The sequence below is a fragment of the Globicephala melas genome, chromosome 6 (assembly GCF_963455315.2).
Source record: "Globicephala melas chromosome 6, mGloMel1.2, whole genome shotgun sequence".
In the NCBI taxonomy this organism is placed as follows: domain Eukaryota; kingdom Metazoa; phylum Chordata; class Mammalia; order Artiodactyla; family Delphinidae; genus Globicephala; species Globicephala melas.
In genome coordinates, this window is record NC_083319.1 from 64,890,455 (window position 1) to 64,915,678 (window position 25,224).

Below are 25,224 nucleotides of genomic sequence, written 5' to 3' on the forward strand. Positions count from 1 at the left end.
CCTGTGAGCCGAGACTAGAGAACAATGAGTTCAAGCCCTGCACGCGGAGGCTCGGGGTGCCACGCCCGGGGGCGGGCCCAACTCGCGGCCTGACGGGAAACGTAGTGTCTAAAGCTGTGCCAGTGCAGCTCAGTTGCTCGCCGGCCCGGGCTCCGCGCAACTACAAGTCCCAGCAAGCCCCGCGAGGTCTTGATCAGCCGCTTTTCGCCGGGAAGGGAGAGGGGCGAACATGGCTGAAGGCAGCAGGGGCGGCTCAACGTGCGGCGGCGGGGAGGGCGGCAGGCAGAACCCGGTTCCCAGCAGTGGCGGCTGCAACTTCCCAGAGTACGAGCTTCCTGAGTCGAATACGCGCGTTTTCCATGTGGCCGCTTTCGGGGAGTTGTGGCTTGGCCGGCTGCGCGGGGAAGGGGACTTGTCGCTGAAGGAGCCGCCGGCACCGGCGCTGCCCGGGGGCCGAGGGGTTGCAGACTCCGGCCGGGAGGATGAGGCCGTGGCCCGGGATCTGGGCTGCAGCCTGGAAGCGGCAGCCGAGCTGAGGGCGGTGTGCGGGTGAGTGCGGGGCCGAGGGGCTCTTGCGGCTTGGAGTCAAGCCGGGTGCAGCCTTGCTCCTGCGCGCCCCTGGGCCTCATCATGGGGGCGGGCCTGTGGTTTACTCCCCGGGGTAGAAGGGCCGCCCTATCAAAGCTTTCCCGGAACAACGGGAGAAGTCCCGTGATGGGAATGCACAATTTCTGCTAGTGGGATTGAAGGGACGAGAGAGCCGCATGAAAGATTAATTTTTCTATTCACTAGTTCTTAAAGTGCTTATTAATGTAGGAAAGCAATCAGAGTAACAGCGACGTGTATGTCTTTGACAAGACACTTTGACGACGGAGGAACCTTAGTTTATGATGAGGCTGGAAGGATATTTAACCACAGCAGTGTCAAAACCTTGATTATCTCTGGTCTCTTTTGGGGACCTCCTGGGTATACTGTTATTGAGATATTCCTCAAAGTGATTTATTTTAAATGAAAATATTAAAATAACAATCTATTTCTCCATTTAACAGTATTGGCCGCCTTCAACCAGGCGTATATCCCTTTCTTTATAGAATATTGGCACAGAATTCGCCTTTAATTCTGGTTATCTGATTGCTTAATTATTCAGTGATGTATTTAGGACACAACTCCTGCTTGCTAAGGACAGGATGTGGTGATTACTTTGTTTGTTTTTGTTTTAGTCTTGATAAACTGAAGTGCCTTGAGGAAGGGGAGGATCCAGAAGTCATCCCAGAAAATACTGACCTAGTGACTTTGGGGTATGGAGGACTTTGCTTTTGTTACTTATTTAAATATTTTTTTCAACATTATATTATTCGAAAGTTGAGAGTATGGTATTGTTATCCCACCTCCTAAATTCAACCATTGTTGACATGTGGCCGTATTGGCTTTAGCTGTATGTGTTTGAGATACCTCGTGTGTGTCTTTTTCTATGGCTGAACTGTTCAGTAAGTTGCAGACATCATGATAATTTACCGCTAAGTACATCAGCGTATAGCTTCTAAAAGTATGATCCTATTACTTAATCAGAGTGGTATTATTATACCTAAGAAAATTAACAGTAACAGCATTATCTCTAATATCCAGTCCATATTCAAATTTGTGTTTATTTTTAAGTGTTTACAAAGGTACAGTTAATCTGCTTAGATTTTGGGGTGGCAAGCTAAATACTCTGATAGTGTGGTAAAGGACTCGTTTTTGAAAATTTTCTGTCAGATCCATACTTATGTAAAATAGGATAAAAATGAATTACTAGAAAAATGAAATTAAAAGGCAAACATAATAAAACTCCAAGTTTTTTATCATTAAATTCAACAGTAATATTACTGTCATATAGGTGTGAACATTTCTAAATGCTTACTCTCATTGTCTGTACTGATTGGATTACAAATAGCTCATAGATCAATTCCTGTCTGCCAACCACATTTTGAGAAAGGCCGCTCTATGATAATACTATTATAGAGAAACTGCATGTAATAGTGAAATTTGTAATTTCCAGTTTGTAGCCCGTTTACTTTGCATCAGCTATGTTGTCATACTTTATCCTGCAGGCGTTTCGACCCTACCTTATTGTTGGCTTATTTTTGTAATTGCCGAATCTGTTTCTCTTATCCCTGTTGCTAACACTTACATTAGCAACACTTGGAGCACTATAAAAAGGTTCCTGTCTTTCCTAGGTCCTGTGTTTTCTCCTGACTTATCCATCCTGCTATCACCTAAGCATGCTCATTTGCTGAGAAATCGTCAATGGCTCAACCTCTCCTCTATGGGCAAATTTCAGAATTTTTTACTTAGACATTTGAAACCTTCCACATAGCCCAAATCTGCCTTTCTTGACTTGTTTTCAACCATTTTCTCTTTCAGTGCCTCAGGATGCACATGGCCCCTCTCCCAACTGAACCCTAACCTAACCAGTCTTTGAGTCCCTAACATTCATTTCCACATCTCTACAACCCATCTATCTCCCTTTGGAAATAGACACACTTGTAATGTCTAGAATTCTTCTAACACTTCTAAAGTCCTTGAAGGTTCATTGAGAGTCCAAGCTCCATCATCTGTGAATTGCGCTTAAGCCTGTCGGACTGCTTTACTCCATTTGGTACCCTTTAACTATTGTTGATTGATTATTTGGATTTTTTTCTAAAATGCACATCTGATTGTCTCACTCTCTTACATAAAATCTTTCAGTCGTTCTTAGGCATAGTCCTGAGTTCTTAAATGGATCACAAGGTTCTCTATAGAATGGATCTTGCTGGTCTTTTCGGCCCTACATCGCTGCAGTGCTCCAGCCATGTTACACTGTTTTTCAGTTCCTAGAATGTGCTCTCTCATCCTAGGCCTTTGCCTAGAACACTCACACTTCCTTATCCCCCGGTCTGGCTGACTTCTACTCATCTTTCAAGTTTTAGCTGAAGGACTAAGGACTCCATCTAGCTCCCCTTTTATGCTCGTGTAGCTGGCGATACTTCTCTAATTGAAATACTCTTCACACTTATACTGTACTTATTTAATTTTCTGTTTTCTAGCTAGACTTAAAAGTTCCATAAGCTGTGTCTGTCACACCCACTGCCATGTCCCTCATTCCTAGAATTTTGGCATATAATAATAGGGAGTCAGTAGATACTTGTAGAATGAGTGGAATAAATGAAACTTGCATAAACCTAAGGAAGCGATTTTTTAGAGATTGGCTAAAAGAAGAAAGTTGATATTTATAAAGCAGACTTTTTTTTTCTATAGTTAATTACATGCTAATTGGCTTATAATGATGTTATTGAGCTATGTGAAATAGTAATTTTCAGACTGCTTTACACAGTGCTTCCCCTGGCTATTTTCTGTTACTAGATCAACTGGATCTCCTTGGTTGTCTTCTAGTCCCTTCCATAGGAAATGTGAGTAGAATTATATGTATAATCTAATGTAAAAGGAGTTAGTGCAGCATTCCTTAGCTGGGATTATTTTGATGTACTTTAAAACTATTATATTTAAAATAAGACTAATCTTAATCTTAACAGTACGACAAGTGAATTAGGCTTGTGCCAAAAGCCAAAAATCTGTCTCTCTCTGCTTTCTCTTTCACTAAACCTTCCTTTCTTTTCCCTACCAATAACTTAAAAACGTAAAGTAAAAACAAAACCTAAGTACATGATCCCTTTATTGTGGCATAAAATACATTTCTAGCACTTCTTTTCTCCAAAGATTAAGCAACATTGTTTTTAGTACAATAGCTTATAGATAGAATATTTAAGAATATAATCTAAGAAAAATTTCCAGAATGGGGAAGAAAACCTGAACAAATTAAAAGGGCTCACTGGTTACCTGGGAAAATTAACTCAGAATTATCAACTCTGAGATGTATCCTAGTAAAACAATTATATTTCAGAGAGAAAATGGGTAACAAGGGGCATTAAAAAATATATAAATGCAAAGGTAACCACTGGAACAAAAATGCAAATACCAAACTTCCCTCTGCAATTTCTAAAAAAGTAGACAAGCAGAAAGACATGTCTCATAATGAAAAAAACAGCTAATATAACAAAATACATACAATTAGAAAATGTAATAGAATTGAGGCCAAAGGCATCAGTTTTTCTACAGTCTCATAAAAGGGTTTAGATTAGGCTCACAAAACAAAAACCTTGCAGAGACAACAGACACATCTAAAATAAAGTAATTCAGAGAGGTTAAAAATAAATGGTGGGACAAAAGTATACCAGATAAATGGAAAGAAAAATTGAGCAGATGTAATGGTCCTGATAACAGACTAATAAAATTCAAGTCCCCAAACATTAAATATGACAAAGGACACATTTTAGTGTCCACAAACCACAGTTAAGATAGAATACTTATATATACCCCAAAGAATATAGCAGCCAACTTTATAAAACAAAACTATAGGGGATACAAGGAAACATAGCTAGAAACACACTAACAATAGGGCACTTTAATATACCAATCTCAGCACAAGACAGATCAACTGGCTAAAAAAAGTGAGGAGGTAAGAGCCCTAAACAACATAATCAGTAGGGTATGTCTTATGGAGATACATACATATACATAAAATTTATAACCCTGTGTTAGAGACTGTGTGGCACATTCACAAAAGTTGGTTATATATTAGGTCACAGAGGAAACATCATAACATCCATTGAGTAGAAATAAAACAAACAGCACTCTCTGATCACAACATAATAAAACTAGAATTTACTAACAAAAACAAAAATCAGGCCATTCTAACATGGAACTGTTCTAACAGGGCTACTGTTACAACATGGTAAAATATATATACCTTAGTTGTAAAGCTAGTATCTTATTTAATAAGGAAGCAGTACATATATTTCTGCTAAGATCTGGAATAAGCAAGCATGCCTAGTATCTCACTGCTTTGCAGCATTGTATTACAGGATTAGCCATGCAGTTTGACAAGAGGAATCAATTAGAAGCATAAGGGTAGATAAAGAAGAAAAACTAGCTCTATTTGTGAATGATTTAATGGTATTACCTGGAAAAGAAATCAATGCTAAAACAGACAAAAACCAAAAAAGAATTTAGTGTAAGAGCAGGATACAAAATTGATAAATAAAAAAAATGGCCTTCGTAGATACAAACAGTAAACAATTAGAGGACATAATGGAGGAAAATCCCATTTACAATAGTCAAAAAGGTTAAATACTTAAGAATAAATTTAACAAGAAATGTGTAAAACTGAGGTAAGGGAAAATTTTAAACCCTCCTGAAAGACTCAGAAAAAATCTTGAAAACATTGAAAGATATCCTCTGTTCTTGAATAGGAATACTAAGCATTATAATGCTGTTAGTTGTTTCTAAGTTAATTTACAGATTAAGTGCAATCCCAATAAAAATGCTAAAAGTATTGGTTATTTTATGGAGTTAGACAGTTGATAATAAAGTTCATATGGAATATATTCAAGAGTAACTAGGAAAAAACTGGGTGAGGAGGAGAAAATTGTGAGTGCCTGGTAATTTTACCATATATTAAAATATACTACAAAGCCTTTATAATTAAAACAGTGGGTACTAGCTCATGAATAGACCGATAGACCAGTGGAATAGAAGAGAAAGTCCAGTTAGATTCAAATGCATATGGAAATTTAGTATGACGCTATACACAAGAATAAACTCCAGAGGGAGTGGGATCAAAATGTAGAAAATGAAACATCCCTACCTTGGTGTAGTGAAAGGCTTTCTAACTATGATTTAAATCCAGAGGTAATAAAAGGAAAAGATTGATAAAATGGACTACATATGAAAATTTTAAATTTGCATGACAAAAAACACCATAAACAAAGTCAAAAGACAGCTGCCAGACTTGGAGAAAATATAACATATACACAAAGAGCTGGTAACCCAAATATATAATACCTTAAAAGTTGAGGGACAAAGACCAAAAACCCAAAGGGAAGATGGGGAAAAGATACGAACCAATAACTCACACACAAAAAAGATATAAAAATAACTCACAAACATGAAGAAATGTTCATGCAGATTCATTATTAGAGAAATGCAAGTTAAAGTGACAGATACCTTTTTTCTCCTATCAGACTGGCACAAATTTTAAAATATACATTCTTTTGATGAGGCTGAGGGAAGCAGGCATTTTCAGACATTCCTGATGGAAACGTAAATTGATAGCAGCCCTCCTCTAGGGAGATTTGGTAATGCCCAACACAAAATTACATAGGCACTTAGCAGTCCCACTTCTAGCAATCTCTACTGAAGATATACCTCCAACAATATGAAAATTTATTATGCATAAGGTTATTCGTTGCAGCATTGTTTGTAATAGCAAATATTTGAAATATCCTAAATATACATACATAGGAGAGTGTTGAAGAAATTATAGGACATCCACACAGTGCAGTATTGTGTAGCTGTGCTAAAGGATAAGGAAGGATGAACCAGTAGATTTCTAGGAAATACTGTTACGTTACAAAAGCAAAGCCCAGAAGCATACGTTACCCTTCTTGTAAAAACGAAGTTTCATTGGGTATCAGTTTATTGGCTCTCATCTAAAAGTGTACCCTTTTTGCCTGCTCTGTAAAAATGAGTCTCAGCTCTTTAAATATTTTTCCTTTCCCAACTGGCACAGTATTAAGCTTTGTCAGTAAAGGGCACAGGAGAGACTTTGCATGAGGAAGGAGTTCTGCTTCTTGGTGCCATGTGCTGGCTCAGCAGGGTCCTGCAGCACACACAGCTTCCCCAGCATCCAGCTCCCGCAGTACCCGGCAGTCAGTAGCACAGAGCTTTCCCTGCTGCTCCACTCCCCTTGAAACCTCCCTGGAAAAGCTTTTCCTGTCACCCTTGAGGGCAGATTTCCAGCAGGTTCCACTGATGCACCCTAGCAACTTCTCTGCCATTCAGCGAGTCACAGCCATTCCCTCTCCAATAAGGTCTGGCTGTCAGTCCTGGGGGAAGAAAAGGGAGCCTTCCTTGGGTATTCTTTCTTAGCGCAAGGAGTAGGGTTCCTTGTATGCTATTCCTTTGTTTTCTAGCGTTCTCTACTTCTTACTTGCCAGTCTCTCATTACTCCAGTCCTCTGTTAAAAGTTAATAATTCTTTAGATTAAACTTTGTTCAAATTACTGTTTAGTTTTTTTCTCCTAATTGAACTCAGACTGACACAAAAAGGAATATAAGAAAATACATAGGTATCTGTGTGTTTGAACAAAAGAAATGGAGAGGGTAAACCAGAACCGTAGAGATTGGTGGCCTGCGGTGGGTGGGTAGGACAGGGGTGGAAAGAAAGGAGGAAATAGGTACAGGTTAGTGGTCGGGACCAAGAGGGAATGATACTTTTCTGAATATGTATACCTTTTATAACTCTTAGAATCATAGTAGTGTTTCCCATATCTTTTACACAACCCAAAAGTAATCAGACAATTAAAACCAGCCAAGATGTAGGGGAAGACCCAAAATAGAATGTGAAACTAACAAATGAGTCTAATTGTGTTACAAATGAATAGCATCACAACACTGAAGAGAATTAGTAAGAAAGATCTAATCTGATTCTGTATAAAAGTGTACTTGGATTCAGTGTTGTAAGGCTGAAGACAAAAAGAACTATTAATTTTTAGTGTTTTTCACAGGGGTGTAGGTTAGCAATTCTGAAACCATGTTTTTTAAAGAACTGAATGTGTAAGTGAATATAGATAAAGGGAGCTGGGTTTCTTGTGGAGAAAAGTTATAAACAAGGAAAGGCTGAAGGCTAAAATGAATCCTGATTTTAGTTTGGGATTAGAAGTATTAGTATAAACTCAATGGCTTTAAAAATATATAACAGAGTATTGGGTTAAATAAACTACATTATTGAAGTTAAAAAATATATAAACAGAAAAATACAGAAACACAGATATTTGTACATGTGTGGTTTAGTATATATATGTATGTTTCGTACCTCTCTCTGCTGAGAGTCCTGGAAGCAGTGACTGCAGTAACAATGAGAACACCTCATGCTCAGGTACAGGTGTCTAAACCTCTCTCCAGTAGAGGAACTAGGGCTCCTAGAAGTGGTTGATTCCAGGGCTGAGACACGAAAATACAGGGTGAGCCTTGAGCATCTTCTGTGGTGCCAGAAAGCAAGGAAATACTTAACAAGAAAAAAAAAAAAGATGGCTTGTTGAAAGAACAGAGCCAAATTGAAGGAGCTCCTAGTAGCCAAAACTAGAATAATTTGAGCAACAGAATAACAGTAGTATTAGATTTTAACCTGTAGAATAAAGTAAATATTTATGAGTTCATACTAAAAATATAAATAACCAAATAAATAAATAAGAAGAAAGAGGCAGGTCTTCCTCATAATACCAAAGAATAAATGTTAAAGGAGGAAAATAGAGAATCACTGTTAGGTATAAACCACAGTAATAAGTGTTGTAGACAAAATCTACTGGTGAGTGCTAAAATTCCTGGATGAAAGTTTGAGGAGAAACAAGATTTGCATAGTCTCAAAGTATCTCCCCGCAAACACTTATCAGGGACAAAGGAAAAGAAAATATCTTTCTAGTGTAGGAACCTGGCAGACAGGAGCTTAACCAAGGTAAATATCTACAGGAATAAAAGACATACTAATATTAACATTATGAACGTCAGGATGATACAGTGAGAAGGAAAACATCATTCTTGAGGTATTCTTGTCAAAAGTTTATAAGCTTACTCCAATTATGAGGCAACAGCAATTAAACCCAAATTGAAGGACTTTCTATAAAAACACTGATAAGGGCTTTTTGAAAGTGTCAAGCTCATGAAAGACAGAGACTGAGGAACTGTAGAAGACTGGAGGGGAAAGGAGAAATAAGAAATGCAATGTGGTGTCTGAATAGGATCCTGGGACAAAAAAGGCACTAAAGTTAAAAATTTGTGAAATTCAAAAAAGTTCTTTAGTTAATAATACTGTATTAATGTTAATTTCCTGGTCTTGATAATTATTCTGTGAACATGTAAGATGTTAACAGGGAAAGCCAGGTAAGAGATGTAAGGGAATTCTTTGTACTATTTTTTCAGCCTTTCTTTAAGTCTAAAATTAGTTCAGAATAAAAAGCTAAATATTAAAGATATTTTTGAAGCCCCAGTAAAGAATGTTGAAGTTTGATTTTTCTTGTAACAGGGTTAGAAAGAGACTTCTGGAACACCGGGAAGAAACCATAACGATAGACCGGGTCTGCAGACAAGAAACATTTGCTTATGAGATGGTAAAAAGTCTTATCTTTTCCACCTCTTCCCATGAAACAAACTCTCATTGATGTTAGTGATGACTGTATGGGGGCTTTATATTGGATGTGCTTAGTTGGAAACAAATTAGAGAAACTTCACTGGGACTGGGAACTAGTAGGAGAAAAAGACCGATAAAATTCAAGTGATGGGGAATTCCCTGACAGTCCAATGGTTAAGACTCCACTTTCACTGCCAAGGGCGCAGAATCGATCCCTGGTCAGGGAACTAAGATCTTGCAAGCCATGCAGTGCAGCCAAAAAAAAAAAAAAAAAGAAAGAAAAGAAATTCAAGTGATGGCACATTTTCCTGTCAGATCTCAGCCTTTATTTTTGCTTTTACTTTGGTCTTGCCCTCTGTATTAGGCTAATTTCATGCCTTTCACCACCCTCTTTCTGATATTTTTGTTCTGCTCCTGATTTTGGTTTAACTATATTCTTTTCTAATCCATTATTTCTTAGCTAAAACCCTCAGAATAATTTAAGATGGTGAATAATGAGGAATTAAGTGTTAGTAGACATGATAGGTTCATTCAGTACATGTTCTTGACAACTTATTACGAGCCAAATGCTGTTTTAGGCACTTAATAGTGCAGAAGGGCACCTGTTTTCTCTCTCACTCATTTTTATAATTGTGGTAAATTTTATATAACATAAAATTTAACATTTTAACCATTTTAAATGCTCATTTAAGTGGCATTAAGTACATTCACAATGCTGTGTAAGCATCACCACTATTTTCTGAACTTTTTCATCATCCCAAACAGAAATTCTATACCCATTAACACCAACTCCCCATTCTCTCTTCCCCCAGCCCCTGGTAACCTCTGTTCTACTTTCCATTTCTGTGGATTTGCCTATTATAAATATTTCATATAAGTAGAATCATGCAGTATTTGTTCTTTTGTATCTGGCCTATTTTACTTACTATAATGTTTAAATGGTTCCTCCATGCTGTAGCATGCATGAGAACTTCATTCCTTTTCATGGCTGAGTAATATTCCATTGTATGGATATACCATATTTTGTTTATTCATTCATCTGTTGTTGGACATTTGGGTAATTGCTGCCTTTTGGCTATCGTAAATAATGCTATAATGAACATTAGTGTTCAAGTATCTGTTTGAGTCCATTTTAAGCTCTTTTCAGTATATACCAAGGAGTGGAATTGCTTGGTCATATGGTAATTCTAGGTTTAACATTTTGAGGAACTACGAAACTGTTTTCCACAGGGGTTGAATTATTTTATATTCCCACCAGCAATGCAGGAGTGTTTCAGTTTCTCCACATTCTTGTCAACATTTGTTATTTTCTAGGCTTTGATAATAGCCATATTAATGGGTGTGAAGTGGTATTCATTATGGTTTTGATTTACATTTCCCTAATGATTATTGATGTTGGACTACTTTTCATGTGCTTTTTGGCCATTCGTATATTTTCTTTGGAGAAAGTTCTATTAAAGTCCTTTGAGTCCTTTGCCAGTATTTAAATTGGCTTGTTTGTCTCTTTGTTTTTGAGTTGTGAGTTCTTTGTATGTTCTGGATATTAGATGCTTACCATATGTATAACTTTAAAATATTTTCTTCCATTCTGTGGATTGTCTTTTTACTCTCTTGATAGAGTCCTTTGATGTACAAAAGTTTTAAAATTGGATAAAATACAATTTATCTGTTCTTTTTCTTTCGTTATTTGTGCTTTTGGTGTTATACTTAAGAAACAATCGCCAAATCCAACGTCATGAAGGTTTTTTATTTTACCCTGTTTTCTATAAGAGTTTTATAGTTTTAGCTCTTAAGTTGTTGATCCATTTTTGGTTAATTTTTATGTATGGTATAGGGTAAAGGTCCAACTTCATTCTTCTGCATGGGGATATTCAGTTTTCCCAGCACAAAAGACTGTCCTTTCCCTATTGAGTGGTTTTGGTACCTTTGTTAAAAGTCAGTTGACCAAATAAGGTTTATTTCTGAGTTCTCTATTCTATTTCACTGGTCTGTATGTCTGTCCATATCCTGGTACCACATTGTTTTGATTACTGTGGCTTTGTGGTCAGTTTTGAAATTTGGAAATGTTAGTCTTCCAGTTTTGTTCTTTTTCAGAATTGTTTTCATTATTCATGGTCCCTTGAAATTCCATATGAATTTTAGGATGAGTTTTTCTATTTCTGTAATAAGAACAAAAAAAGCATTGAGGTTTTGATAGGTGTTGCATCAAATCTTTATATTGTTTTGGGTAGCATTGTTATCTTAACGATATTGTCTTCCAGTCCATGAACAAAAGATGTTTTCCAGTTTGTTTAGGTTGTGTTTAATTTTGTTTGGCAACATTTTGTAGTTTTTTTGTATGTACAAGTCTTTCATCTCCTTTGTTACATTGTTTATTAAGTATTTTATTTTTTTCCTTGCTACTTTTTTTTTTTTGCGGTATGCGGGCCTCTCACTGTTGTGGCCTCTCCCGTTGCGGGGCACAGGCTCCGGATGCGCAGGCTCAGCAGCCATGGCTCACAGGCCTAGCCGATCCGCGGCATGTGGGATCTTCCTGGACTGGGCCACGAACCCGTGTCCCCTGCATCGGCAGGCGAACTCTCAACCACTGCACCACCAGGGAAGCCCTTCCTTGCTATTTTAAATGGAATTGTTTTCTTAATATTCTTTTCAAATTGTTCATTGCTATTGTATAGAAATACAACTGATTATTTTTTTTTTTTGCGGTACGCGGGCCTCTCACTGTTGCGGCCTCTCCCGTTGCGGAGCACAGGCTCCGGACGCGCAGGCTCAGCGGCCATGGCTCACGGGCCTAGCCGCTCAGTGGCATGTGGGATCTTCCCGGACCGAGGCACAAACCTGTGTCCCCTGCATTGGCAGGTGGACTCTCAACCACTGCGCCACCAGGGAAGCCCAATACAACTGATATTTGTGTTGGTTTTATATCCTGCAACTTTGCTAAATTTATTAGCTCTAACAGGATTTTTGTGTGTGTGTGAGTTCTTTAGGATTTTTTACATCGAAGATCATGCATGTCATCGGCAGAGATAACTTTATTCTTTTCCAATTTGGTTGCTCACTTGACCTATTTTCCTTCCTTCCTCCATCCCTCCCTCCATCCCTTCCTCCCTCCCTCCCTTCCTTCCTTCCTTTTCCCTCTAGTTTCTCTGGCTAGAATTTCTCTAGTACTTTGTTGAATAGAAGTGGCAGAAGTGTACATCCTTATCAATCTTTAACTATTGAGTATTAGTTTAGCTGTGGGTTTTCCATATATGACATTTATCATATGGAGTAAGTTCCCTTCGATTCCTATTTATTTAATGTTTTTATCATTATTTAATGTTTTAAGAAAGGGTATTATTTAATGTTTTAAAAAATTATTTAACATTATTTAATGTTTTAAGAAAGGGTATTGGATTTTGTCAAATGTTTTTTCTGCATCAATTGAGATGATGTGTTTTTTTCCATCATTCTATTAGTGTGGTATATTGCATTGATTTGCATTTGTTGAACTACCCTTGCATCCTGAGGATGAATCCCCCTTGGTTGTGATATGTGATCCCTTTTATATGCTGTTGGACTTGTTTTGCTAGTATTTTGTTGAGAATTTTTATATTTATACTTATAAGGGATGTTGGCCTGTAGTTTTCTCATAGTGTCTTTGTCTGACTTTGGTATCAGAGTATGCTGATCTCATAGAATGAATTAGGAAGTATTCTCTCCTCTTCAGATTTTTTGGAGGACTTCAGGAAGTATTGATAAATTCACCAGTGAAGCCATCTGGTCCTGGGCTTTTCTTTGTTAGGAGGTTTTTAATTTCTGATTTAATTTTCTTACTTGTTACAGGTCTATTCATATTTTCCCTTTCTTCTTGAGTTAGTTTTGATTATTTCCTTCCTTCTGCTAGCTTTGGGTTTAGTTTTCTTTTTCTGGTTCCTCAGGTTTATTGATTTGAGATTGTTCTTTTCTAATGTAGATGTTTAGAGCTGTAAGTTTCCCTCTTTGTACTCCTTTTGCTGCATCCCGTAAGTTTCTCATGTTGTGTTTTTGTTTCATTTGTTTCAAAGTATTTTGTAATTTCCCTTGTGATTTCTTTCTTGACCCATTGCTTGTTTAAAAGCATGCTGTTTAATTTCTACATGGAAATTTTTCAGTTTTCCTCCTGTTACTGATTTCTAGTTTCATTCCCTTGTGATCAAAAATGATACTCTTTAAAAAAATTTATTTATTTATTTTTGGCTGCATTGGGTCTTCGTTGCTGCATGCGGGCTTTCTCTAGTTGCGGCGAGCTGGGGCTACTCTTTGTTGCGGCGTGCAGGCTTTTTGTTGTGGTGGCTTCTCTTGTTGCAGACCACAGTCTCTAGGCCCTTGGGCTTCAGTAGTTGTGGCACATGGGCTCAGTAGTTGTGGCTTGCAGGCTCTAGGGCTCAGGCTCAGTAGTCGTGGCGCATGGGCTTTGTTGCTCCATGGCATGTGGGATCTTCCTGGACCAGGGCTCGAACCTGTGTCCCCTGCATTGGCAGGTGGATTCTTATCCACTGTGCCACCAGGGAGGTCCCAGAAATGATACTTTTAATGATTTTAATTTTTTAAATTTATTAAGACTTGGTGGTCTATCCTAGAGAATGGTCCCTGTGCCCTTGAAAAGAATGTATATTCGGCTGTTGTTGGAAGAGTGTTCTATATATGTCTGTTAGTTCTAACTGGATTCTAGTGTTGTTCAAGTCTTCTATCTCCTTATTAATTTTCCATATGAATGTTCTTATTGTTGAGAGTGAGGTATTGAAATCTCCAAGTATTATTGTAGAAACCATCTGTTTTCCCCTCAATTCTGTCAGTTTTCCTTTATATCTTGTGAAGTTCTACTGTTAGCTGCATATGTTTATAAGTATTGTATCTTGCTGGATTGTATCTTTTATCAATATATAATGCCCTTCTTTGTCTCTTTTTGACTTAAAGTCTATTCTGCCTGACAGTAATATAGCCCCCTCGGCTTTCTTTCAGTTAATATTTGTATGGAATATATTTTTCCATCTTTTACTTTCAGTCTCTTTGTGTCTTCATATCTAAAGTGAGTCTGTTGTAGAGAGTGCATAGATGGATCTAGTTTTATCAACCTGCCAATCTTCTGCCTTTTTTTTTTTTTACATCTTTATTGGAGTATAATTGGTTTACAACGGAGTGTTAGTTTCTGCTTTATAACAAAGTGAATCAGTTATAGATATACATATGTTCCTAGATCTCTTCCCTCTTGTGTCTCTCTCCCTCCCACCCCTCTAGGTGGTCACAGAGCACCGAGCTGATCTCCCTGTGCTATGTGGCTGCTTCCCACTAGCTATCTATTTTACGTTTGGTAGTGTATATATGTCCATGCCACTCTCTCACTTTGTCACAGCTTACACTTCCCCCTCCTCATGTCCTCAAGTCCATTCTCTAGTTGGTCTGTGTCTTTATTCTTGTCTTATCCCTAGGTTCTTCATGACATTTTTTTTTCTCTTAAATTCCATATATATGTGTTAGCATGCAGTATTTGTCTTTCTCTTTCTGACTTACTTCACTCTGTATGACAGACTGTAGGTCCATCCACCTCACTAATAAAACCTCAATTTCGTTTCTTTTTATGGCCATTGTATATATGTGCCACATCTTCTTTATCCATTCATCCAATGATGGACACTTAGGTTGTTTCCATCTCTGGGCTATTGTAAATAGAGCTGCAATGAACATTTTGGTACATGACTCTTTTTGAACTATGGTTTTCTCAGGGTACATGCCCAGTAGTGGGATTGCTGGGTCATATGGTAGTTCTATTTGTAGTTTTTTAAGGAACCTCCATACTGTTCTCCATAGTGGCTGTACCAATTCACATTCCCACCAGCAGTGCAAGAGTGTTCCCTTTTCTCCACACCCTCTCCAGCATTTATTGTTTGTAGATTTTTTGATGATGGCCATTCTGACTGGTGTGAGGTGATATCTCATTGTAGTTTTGATTTGCATTTCTCTAATGATTAATGATGTTGAGCATTCTTTCATGTGTTTGTTGGCAGTCTGAATATCTTCTTTGGAGAAATGTCTGTTTAGGTCTTCTGCCCATTTTTGGATTGGATTGTTTGTTTTTTTGTTATTGAGCTGTATGAGCTGCTTATAAATTTTGGAGATTAATCCTTTGTCGGTTGCTTCATTTGCAAATATTTTCTCCCATTCTGAGGGTTGTCTTTTCGTCTTGTTTATGGTTTCCTTTGCTGTGCAAAAGCTTTGAAGTTTCATTAGGTCCCATTTGTTTATTTTTGTTTTTATTTCCGTTTCTCTAGGAGGTGGGTCAAAAAGGATCTTGCTGTGATTTATGTCATAGAATGTTCTGCCTATGTTTTCCTCTAAGAGTTTGATGGTTTCTGGCCTTACATTTAGGTCTTTAATCCATTTTGAGCTTATTTTTGTGTATGGTGTTAGGGAGTGATCTAATCTCATACTTTTACATCTACCTGTCCAGTTTTCCTAGCATCACTTATTGAAGAGGCTGTCCTTTCTCCACTGTACATTCCTGCTTCCTTTATCAAAGATGAGATGACCATTTGTGTGTGGGTTTATCTCTGGGCTTTCTATCCTGTTCCGTTGAGCTCTCTTTCTGTTTTTGTGCCACTACCATACTGTCTTGATTACTGTAGCTTTGTAGTATAGTCTGAAGTCAGGGAGCCTGATTCCTCCAGCTCCGTTTTTAGTTCTCAAGGTTGCTTTGGCTATTCAGGGTCTTTTGTGTTTCCATACACATTGTGAAATTTTTTGTTCTACTTCTGTGAAAAATGCCATTGGTATTTTGATAGGGATTGCATTGAATCTGTAGATTGCTTTGGGTAGTAGAGTCATTTTCACAATGTTGGTTCTTCTAATCCGAGAACATGGTATATCTCTTCATCTATTTGTATCATCTTTAATTTCTTTCATCAGTGTCTTATAATTTTCTGCATACAGGTCTTTTGTCTCCTTAGGAAGGTTTATACCTAGATATTTTATTCTTTTTGTTGCAATGGTAAATGGGAGTGTTTCCTTAATTTCACTTTCAGATTTTTCATCATTAGTGTATAGGAATGACAGAGACTTCTGGGCATTAATTTTGTATCCTGCTACTTTACCAAATTCATTGATTAGCTCTAGTAGTTTTCTGGTAGCATCTTTAGGATTCTCTATGTATAGTATCATGTCATCTGCAAACTGTGACAGCTTTACTTCTTTTCCGATTTGGATTCCTTTTATTTGCTTTTCTTCTCTGATGGCTGTGGCTAAAACTCGCAAAACTATGTTGAATAAGAGTGGTGAGAGTGGACATCCTTGTCTTGTTCCTGATCTTAGTGGAAATGCTTTCAGTTTTTCAACATTGAGGAGGATGTTGGCTTTGGGTTTGTCATATGTGGCCTTCATTATGTTGAGGAAAGTTCTCTCTATGCCAACTTTTTGGAGGGTTTTTATCATAAATGGGTGTTGAATTTTGTTGAAATCTTTCTCTGCATCTCTTGAGATGACCATATGGTTTTTCTCCTTCAATTTGTTAATATGGTGTATCACGTTGATTGATTTGCATATATTGAAGAATCCTCACATTCCTGGAATAAACCCCACTGGATCATGGTGTATGATCCTTTTAATGTGCTGTTGGATTCTGTTTGCTAGTATTTTGTTGAGGGTTTTTGCATCTATGTTCATCAGTGATATTGGCCTGTAGTTTTCTTTCTTTGTGACATCCTTGTCTGGTTTTGGTATCAGGGTGATGGTGGCCACATAGAATGAGTTTGGGAGTGTTCCTCCCTCTGCTATATTTTGGAAGAGTTTGAGAAGGATAGGTGTTAGCTCTTCTCTAAATGTTGATAGAATTCACCTGTGAAGCCATCTGGTCCTGGGCTTTTGTTTCTTGGAAGATTTTTAATCACAGTTTCAATTTCAGTGCTTGTGATTGGTCTGTTCATATTTTCTATTTCTTCCTGATTTTGTCTTGGCAGGTTGTGCATTTCTAAGAATTTGTCCATTTCTTCCAGATTGTCCATTTTATTGGCATAGAGTTGCTTGTAGTAATCTCTCATGATCTTTTGTATTTCTGTAGTGTCAGGTGTTACTTCTTTTTCATTTTTAATTCTATTGATTTGAGTCTTCTCCCTTTTTTTCTTGATGAGTCTGGCTAATGGTTTATCAATTTTGTTTATCTTCTCAAAGAACCAGCTTTTAGTTTTATTGATCTTTGCTATCGTTTCCTTCATTTCTTTTTCATTTATTTCTGATCTGATATTTATGATTTCTTTCCTTCTGCTAACTTCGGAGGTTTTTTGTTCTTCTTTCTCTGATTGCTTTAGGTGCAAGTTTAGGTTGTTTATTCGAGATGTTTCCTGTTTCTTAAGGTAGGCTTGTATTGCTATAAACTTCCCTCTTAGAACTGCTTTTGCTGCATCCCATAGGTTTTGGGTCGTCGTGTCTCCATTGTCATTTGTTTCTAGGTATTTTTAAATTTCCTCTTTGATTTCTTCAATGATCACTTTGTTATTAAGTAGTGTATTGTTTAGCCTCCGTGTGTTTGTATTTTTTACAGATCTTTTCCTGTAATTGATATCTAGTCTCATAGTGTTGTGGTTGGAAAAGATACTTGATACAATATCAATTTTCTTAAATTTACCAAGGCTTGATTTGTGACCCAAGATATGATCTATCCTGGAGAATGTTCCATGAGCACTTGAGAAAAATGTGTATTCTGTTGTTTTTGGATGGAATGTCCTATAAATATCAATTATTAAGTCCATCTTGTTTAATGTATTGTTTAAAGCCTGTGTTTCCTTATTTATTTTCATTTTGGATGATCTGTCCATTGGTGAGAGTGGGGTGTTGAAGTCCCCTACTATGAATGTGTTACTGTCGATTTCCCCTTTTTGGCTGTTAGTATTTGCCTTATGTATTGAGGTGCTCCTATGTTGGGTGCATAAATATTTACAATTGTTGTATCTTCTTCTTGGATCGATCCCTTGATCATTATGTAGTGTCCTTCTTTGTCTCTTCTAATAGTCTTTATTTTAAAGTCTATTTTGTGTGATATGAGAATTACTACTCCACCTTTCTTTTGGTTTCCATTTGCATGGAATATCTTTTTCCATCCCCTCACTTTGAGTCTGTATGTGTCTCTAGGTCTGAAGTGGGTCTCTTGAGGACAGCATATATATGGCTCTTGTTTTTGTATCATTCAGCCAGTTTGTGTCTTTTGGTGGGAGCATTTAATCCATTTACATTTAAGGTAATTATCAATATGTATGTTCCTATTCCCATTTTCTTAATTGTTTTGGGTTTGTTTTTGTAGGTCGTTTCCTTCTCTTGTGTTTCTGCCTAGAGAAGTTCCTTTAGCATTTGTTGTAAAGCTGGTTTGGTGGTGCTGAACTCTCTCAGCTTTTGCCTGTCTGTAAAGGTTTTAATTTCTCCATCAAATCTGAATGAGATCCTTGCTGGGTAGAGTAATCTTGGTTGTAGGTTTTTCTCCTTCATCACTTTAAATATGTCCTGCCACTCCCTTCTGACTTGCAGAGTTTCTGCTGAAAGATCAGCTGTTAACCTTATGGGGATTTCCTTGTATGTTATTTGTTGCTTTTCCCTTGCTGCTTTTAAGATGTTTTCTTTGTATTTAATTTTTGACAGTTTGATTAATATGTTTCTTGGAATGTTTCTCCTTGGATTTATCCTGTATGGGACTCTCTGTGCTTCCTGGACTTGATTAACTATTTCCTTTCCCATATTAGGGAAGTTTTCAACTATAATCTCTTCAAATATTTTCTTAGTCCCTTTCTTTTTCTCTTCTTCTTTTGGAACCCCTATAATTCGAATGTTGGTGCGTTTAATGTTGTCCCAGAGGTCTCTTGAGACTGTCCTCAGTTCTTTTCATTCTTTTTTCTTTATTCTGCTCTGCAGTAGTTAGTTCCACTATTTTATCTTCCAGGTCACTTATCTGTTCTTCTGCCTCAGTTATTCTGCTATTGATCCCATCTAGAGTATTTTTCATTTCATTTATTGTGTTGTTCATCGTTGCTTGTTTCCTCTTTAGTTCTTCTAGGTCCTTGTTAAATGTTTCTTGCATTTTTTCTATTCTATTTCCAAGATTTTGGATCATCTTTATTATCATTATTCTGAATTCTTTTTCAGGTAGACTGCCTATTTCCTCTTCATTTGTTAGGTCTGGTGGGTTTTTATCTTGCTCCTTCATCTGCTGTGTGTTTTTCTCTCTTCTCATTTTGCTTATCTTACTGTGTTTTGGGTCTCCGTTTTGCAGCCTGCAAGTTCGTAGTTCCCGTTGTGTAGGCTTCCTGGTTGAGGGGACTAGTGCATGTGTTCTGTTGGATGAGGCTGGATCTTGTCTCTCTGGTGGGCAGGTCCACGTCCGATGGTGTGTTTTGGGGTGTCTGTGGACTTATTATGATTTTAGGCAGCCTCTCTGCTAATTGGTGGGGTTGTGTTCGTTAGGGTGTCCAGCACTGTAGCTTGCTGGTCGTTGAGTGAAGCTGGGTGCTGGTGTTGAGATGGAGATCTCTGGGAGATTTTCGCCGTTTGATATTACGTGGAGCTGGGAGGTCTCTTCTGGACCAGTGTCCTGAAGTTGGCTCTCTCACCTCAGAGGCACAGCACTGACTCCTGGCTGCAGCACCAAGAGCCTTTCATCCACACGGCTCAGAATAAAAGGGAGAAAAAGAAAGGAAGGAAGAAAGAAGGGAGGGCGGGAGGGAGGGAAAGAGGGAGGGAGGGAGGGAAAGAGGGAGGGAGGAAGGAAGGAAAGAAGAAAGAAAGAAAGAAGATAAAATAAAATAAAGTTATTAAAATAAAAAATAATTATTAAGAAAAAAAATTTTTTTAAGGAAATAAACAAAAACGGACAGATAGAATCCTAGGACAAATGGTGGAAGCAAAGCTATACAGACAAAATCTCACACAGAAGCATACACATACACACTCACAAAAAGAGGAAAAGGGGAAAAAAATCATAAATCTTGCTCTCAAAGTCCACCTCCTCAATTTGGGATGATTCGTTGTCTATTCATGTATCCCACAGATGCAGGTTACATCAAGTTGATTGTGGAGCTTTAATCCGCTGCCTCTGAGGCTGCTGGGAGGGATTTCCCTTTCTCTTCTTTGTTCGCACAGCTCCCGGGGTTCAGCTTTGGATTTGGCCCCACCTCTGCGTGTAGGTCGCCGGAGGGCATCTGTTCTTCGCTCAGACAGGATGGGGTTAAAGGAGCCGCTGATTCACTGGCTCCGGCACACTCAGGCCGGGGGGGGGAAGGAGGGGTACGGATGTGGGCCGAGCCTGCGGCGGCAGAGGCCAAAAGGACGTCGCACCAGCCTGAGGCGCGCCGTGCGTTCTCCCAGGGAAGTTGTGCCTGGATCACGGGACCCTGGCAGTGGCGGGCTGCACAGGCTCCTAGGAGGGGAGGTATGGAGAGGGACCTGTGCTCGCACACAGGCTTCTTGGTGGTGGCAGCAGCAGTCTTAGCATCTCATGTCTGTCTCTGGGGTCCGCACTTTTAGGTGCGGCTCGCGCCCGTCTCTGGAGCTCCTTTAAGCAGCGCTCTTAATCCCCTCTCCTCGTGCACCAGGAAACAAAGAGGGAAGAAAACGTCACTTGCCTCTTCGGCAGGTCCAGACTTTTCCCTGGGCTCCCTGCTGGCTAGCCGTGGTGCAGTAACCCCCTGCAGGCTGTGTTCATGCCGCCAACCCCAGTCCTCTCCCTGTGCTCCAACCAAAGCCCGAGCCTCAGCTCCCAGCTCTGGCCACCCTGGCGGGTGAGCAGACAGGCCTCTCGGGCTGGTGAGTGCCAGTCGGCACCGATCCTCTGTGCGGGAATCTCTCCCCTTTGCCCTCCGTACCCCTGTTGCTGTGCTCTCCTCTGTGGCTCCGAAGCTTCCTCCTCCGCCACCCACAGTCTCTGCCGCGAAGGGGCTTCCTAGTGTGTGGAAACCTTTCCTCCTTCACAGCTCCCTCCCACTGGAGCAGGTCCCGTCCCTATCCTTTTGTCTCTGTTCTTTTTTCTTTTGCCCTACCCAGGTACATGGGGACTTTCTTGCCTTTTGGGAGGTCTGAGGTCTTCTGCCTGCGTTCAGTAGGTGTTCTGTAGGAGTTGTTCCATGTGTAGATGTATTTCTGGTGTATCTGTGGGGAGGAAGGTGATCTCTGCGTCTTAACTCTTCTGCCATCTTCCCTGATCTCTTCTGCCTTTTTAATAGGAGAGTTTAGTCCATTTACATTTAGAGTAGTTACTGATGACGATTTACCTCTGCTATTTAGCTATTTGTATGTCATATATGGTTTTTGTTCTTCAGTTCTTCCATTACTTCCATTCAGTTTGTATTTAACTGAATTTTTGTGGTGTGTCCTTTTGATTCCGTTCTGTTTCCTTCTGTATGTGTTCTTATTTTCTTAGTGGTTACCTTGCAGATTAAAATTAACATCTTAAATATAGAACAACCTAGTTTTAGTAATACCAACTTTTTCAGTAGTGTGTGTGTGTATATATATATATATATATATACACATATTGTTCTATATTTCTCCGTTTCTTCCCTTTATATTGTGATTGTCACAGATAACATCTTTATATATTTTGTGTCTGTTAACATAATTTATAAATATTGTTTTAGGCATTTGCTTTTGAAATCACATAGGGAAAAAAAGAAGTTACAAACCAAAAGTACAGTAATTCTGACTTTTATATTTACTTATGTTTTTACCTTTACCGGTGTTCCTTATTTCTTATAGTTTCAAGTTACTGTCTAGTGTCTTTATCTCAGGCTGAAGAGTTCTCTTTAACATTTCTTATAGGGCAGGTCTACTGGTAGTGAACTCCCTTAGCTTTTGTTTATCTGAAAATGGCTTAGTTTCTTCTTTGTTCCTGAAGGCTAGTTTTGCAGGGTGTAGAATTCTTGGTTGACTGTTTTGTTTTTTTTTCACAACCTTAAATATATCATTGCACTGCCTTATTATCTACATGGTTACTGGTGAGAGACCATCTTTTTTAAAACAATGTTTGTTTGTTTATTTATTATTTTTGGCTGTGCCGGGTGCGACATGTGGAAACTTAGTTGCGACATGCGGACTCTTAGTTGCGACATGCGGATCCTTAGTTGCGGCATGTGGACATCTTAGTTGTGGCATGTGGACTTTTTAGTTGTGGCATCCCTGTGGGATCTAGTTCCCTGACCAGGGATCCAACCCAGGCCCCCTGCATTGGGAGCATGGAGTCTTACCCACTGGACCACTGGGGAAGTCCCGAGAAATCATGTTTAATCTTACTGAGGAACCTGATTTCCTTTAGTTCTTTTGTTTATGGTTTCCTTTAGCTAATTGAGTGCATTTAAGACAGCTGATTTAACATCTTAGACTAGTAATTTCAGTGTTTGGGCTTCCTCAATGGTAGTTTCTGTCAGATTCTTTTTTTTCTTGTGAATGGGCAATATTTTCCTGTTTCTTTGTGTATCTTATAAGTTTTTGTTGAGAACTAGACATTCTGAGTGTGTTTTTTACTTGTTGAGAGCTGGACCTGTTTGTGACATTTCCAAACTATTTTTCCAATGTGTAGTCCTTGTGTACAGGCATACTGTATTTTATTGCACTTTACTTGATTATACTTCACAGATATTGCGTTTTTTTACAAAATGAATGTTTGTGGTAACCCTCCATTGAGCAAGTCTGTTGGCACCATTTTTCCAACAGCATTTGCTCACTTGATGTCTCTGTCACATTTTGGTAATTCCCACAATATTTCAAACTTTTTCATTATTATATTTATTTTGGTGATCTGTGATCAGTGAACATTGACATTATTACTACAACTTGTTGAGGCTCAGAAGATAGCATTTTTTAGCAAAAAGTTTTTAAAATTACGGTCTGTACATTGTTTTGGGGGGGCATAATAATGCTATTGCACACTTAATAGAGTACAGTGTAGTGTAAATATAACTTACGTGCATTGGGAAACCAAAAAATTCATATGATTCACTTTATTGCAGTATTTGTTACTGCGGTGGTCTGGAGGTGACCCTGTGATATCTCCAAGGTGTGCCCGTGTGGTCACTGATATTTCTGATTAATTATCACTTTGGTCAGCCAGTGACCTGACCAAGATTTCCTTAAATGTCTGACTTCACAAAGGGTCCTGTGTCTTTAAATTTTCCAGTAGATGCTGCTGGGGGAAGCCACTGCTGGTAAAACTGAAAGCAAGTATCTGTACCAGGCCCTCAGGGCATTGCCAGACCAACCAAAACACACTACTCCCAGCTTTGGGAGAACAAGATCCCACTGCTCGTCCTGGTGTCGGCCACCTTTTCCAAGACCACAGGCTGCTGTGTCCACGTCTGCAACAGGGCTAAATGATGGTAGTTTTTAGCCCATTGTAGTTAGTTTACACCCTCTGCTTACCTAGGAAAGATCAGCAGCTTGCTCCTTCATCAGGCACTTACCTGGTTGATACAAGTGTCTGATGAGGTTCCAGAGTGCCAAAATAGTTGATTCCAGTCTCTTTCCATCTTAATGGTTGCTTTGCTGGAGGGACTGATCCCCTAGAGCTTCCTGCTGTGCCATTTTGCACAATGTCACTACCACCTGTTTTTAAAACATCTTTTGCACCTTTACTTCTTAACCAGTCCTCCCTGCTGGCCTCTATTTTATAGTTATTAAGCACATATAAAAGAGAGTGTGATGTATTGATGGATTAAAGATGTGACAGTGTAGTAAAAAACGGGTTTTAGAGTCAAACAGATTTGTTTTTGCATTCTAACTCTGATTTACCTTGGGTAAATTGGTGAACCTAAGCTTCATCCATCAAGTAGCTTTCATGATAATATGAGAGGAGGCATGTAAAAGTGTTAGTAACTGCCAGTATTATACCAACATTAGGTGATACTCCTGTCTTATCATCAGTTGCTAAGCACTTAGTGCCAAATGTCTTATTAGATGCTTTATTATACATTTCCAGCATCCATTCTGTAAAATAAGTATTTTCTGTTTTTTATAGATGATGAAACTAAAGCTTACAGAGGTTTTTAACAATTTTCTTGAAGTGGAATTAGGAGTCAAACCCAGGGCTGACTCAAGCCCTTGCTTATAACCCTTATTCTACACTGCCTCTGATCTGGGTCACAGTGTCTGATTTTAATGTCTTATTAACTTATTTTCCTTCTTCAGGAGTCACATGCCATAGGAAAAAAGCCTGAAAATCCAGCAGACATGATTGAAGAAGGAGAGCTTATCCTATCTGTGAATATCTTGTACCCTGTTATATTTCATAAGGTCAGTAGTAAAACCTTTTGGATTCACAGATAATGTGAGTGACTTTGACTTTTGTCAAAGAATTTAATTATTTGAAGTTTAATTATGTGAACCTTATTTGAACCAAAATAAATGCAAGCATATGCTGTCTCATATGACATTCTGTCTATATTCTTGGGTTCTTGTTTATATAAGGAATATGGTAAATTAGGTCAGATTTCAAATTATCTCTTGAGTAATAGGATTACAGTTACACTGTTGGAATGTATACCTGATTTCTGTATTAGTAGCAACTGGAAGGGTATGTAAATCCACAGTGATTCTGAAAATATGAATTCTTGAGGATCGGGGGTTTTTTTGTGTTTTTTTTTGCAGAAAAACTGGTGAAGGAAGGGGGGTGGGGTTTTTTTTCACCAATTCAAAATTTTTGGGAAGTTATTGAACTAGCTAAATTCAGCTCTTCTTAGATGAAAATGCAGAAAGTTAACAGGTCAGGGGTATCCAGGAATTCCTTAGGAGTCTCTAATAAAGAGAACTCTATCTCAGCCCAGAGTGTATATATTCTTGATTCTCCAAATACATGTATCATACACTTTGAAAGGTTTCATTGAAATATTACTCTACATAAATTGCACTTGTGAATAGACTTTTATGAATTATCTGGGAAATAGTACTAATTACCTTGTTTGATTAAGACCTCAAATTATCAAT

General features: G+C 38.4%; 1 protein-coding gene across 4 annotated transcripts in view; it reads left to right on the forward strand.

Annotated features, from left to right (window-relative positions):
• The first annotated feature begins 214 nt into the window (after nt 1-214).
• Nucleotides 215-25,224, forward strand: part of SNAPC3 (small nuclear RNA activating complex polypeptide 3) — a 50,313-nt gene continuing 25,303 nt past the window's right edge. For 3 of the 4 annotated variants that reach the window (XR_009564336.1, XR_009564335.1, XM_030840623.2), the window contains exons 1-4: nt 215-549; nt 1,221-1,298; nt 9,157-9,241; nt 24,430-24,534. Coding sequence is in view for 2 of the 4 variants with exons in the window: in XM_030840623.2 (XP_030696483.1) it covers nt 230-549; nt 1,221-1,298; nt 9,157-9,241; nt 24,430-24,534 (588 nt within the window). In the remaining 2 variants the exon portion in view is untranslated. The remainder of the gene's footprint in view (nt 550-1,220; nt 1,299-9,156; nt 9,242-24,429; nt 24,535-25,224) is intronic. The other variant, XM_030840624.2, reaches the window with a different exon arrangement.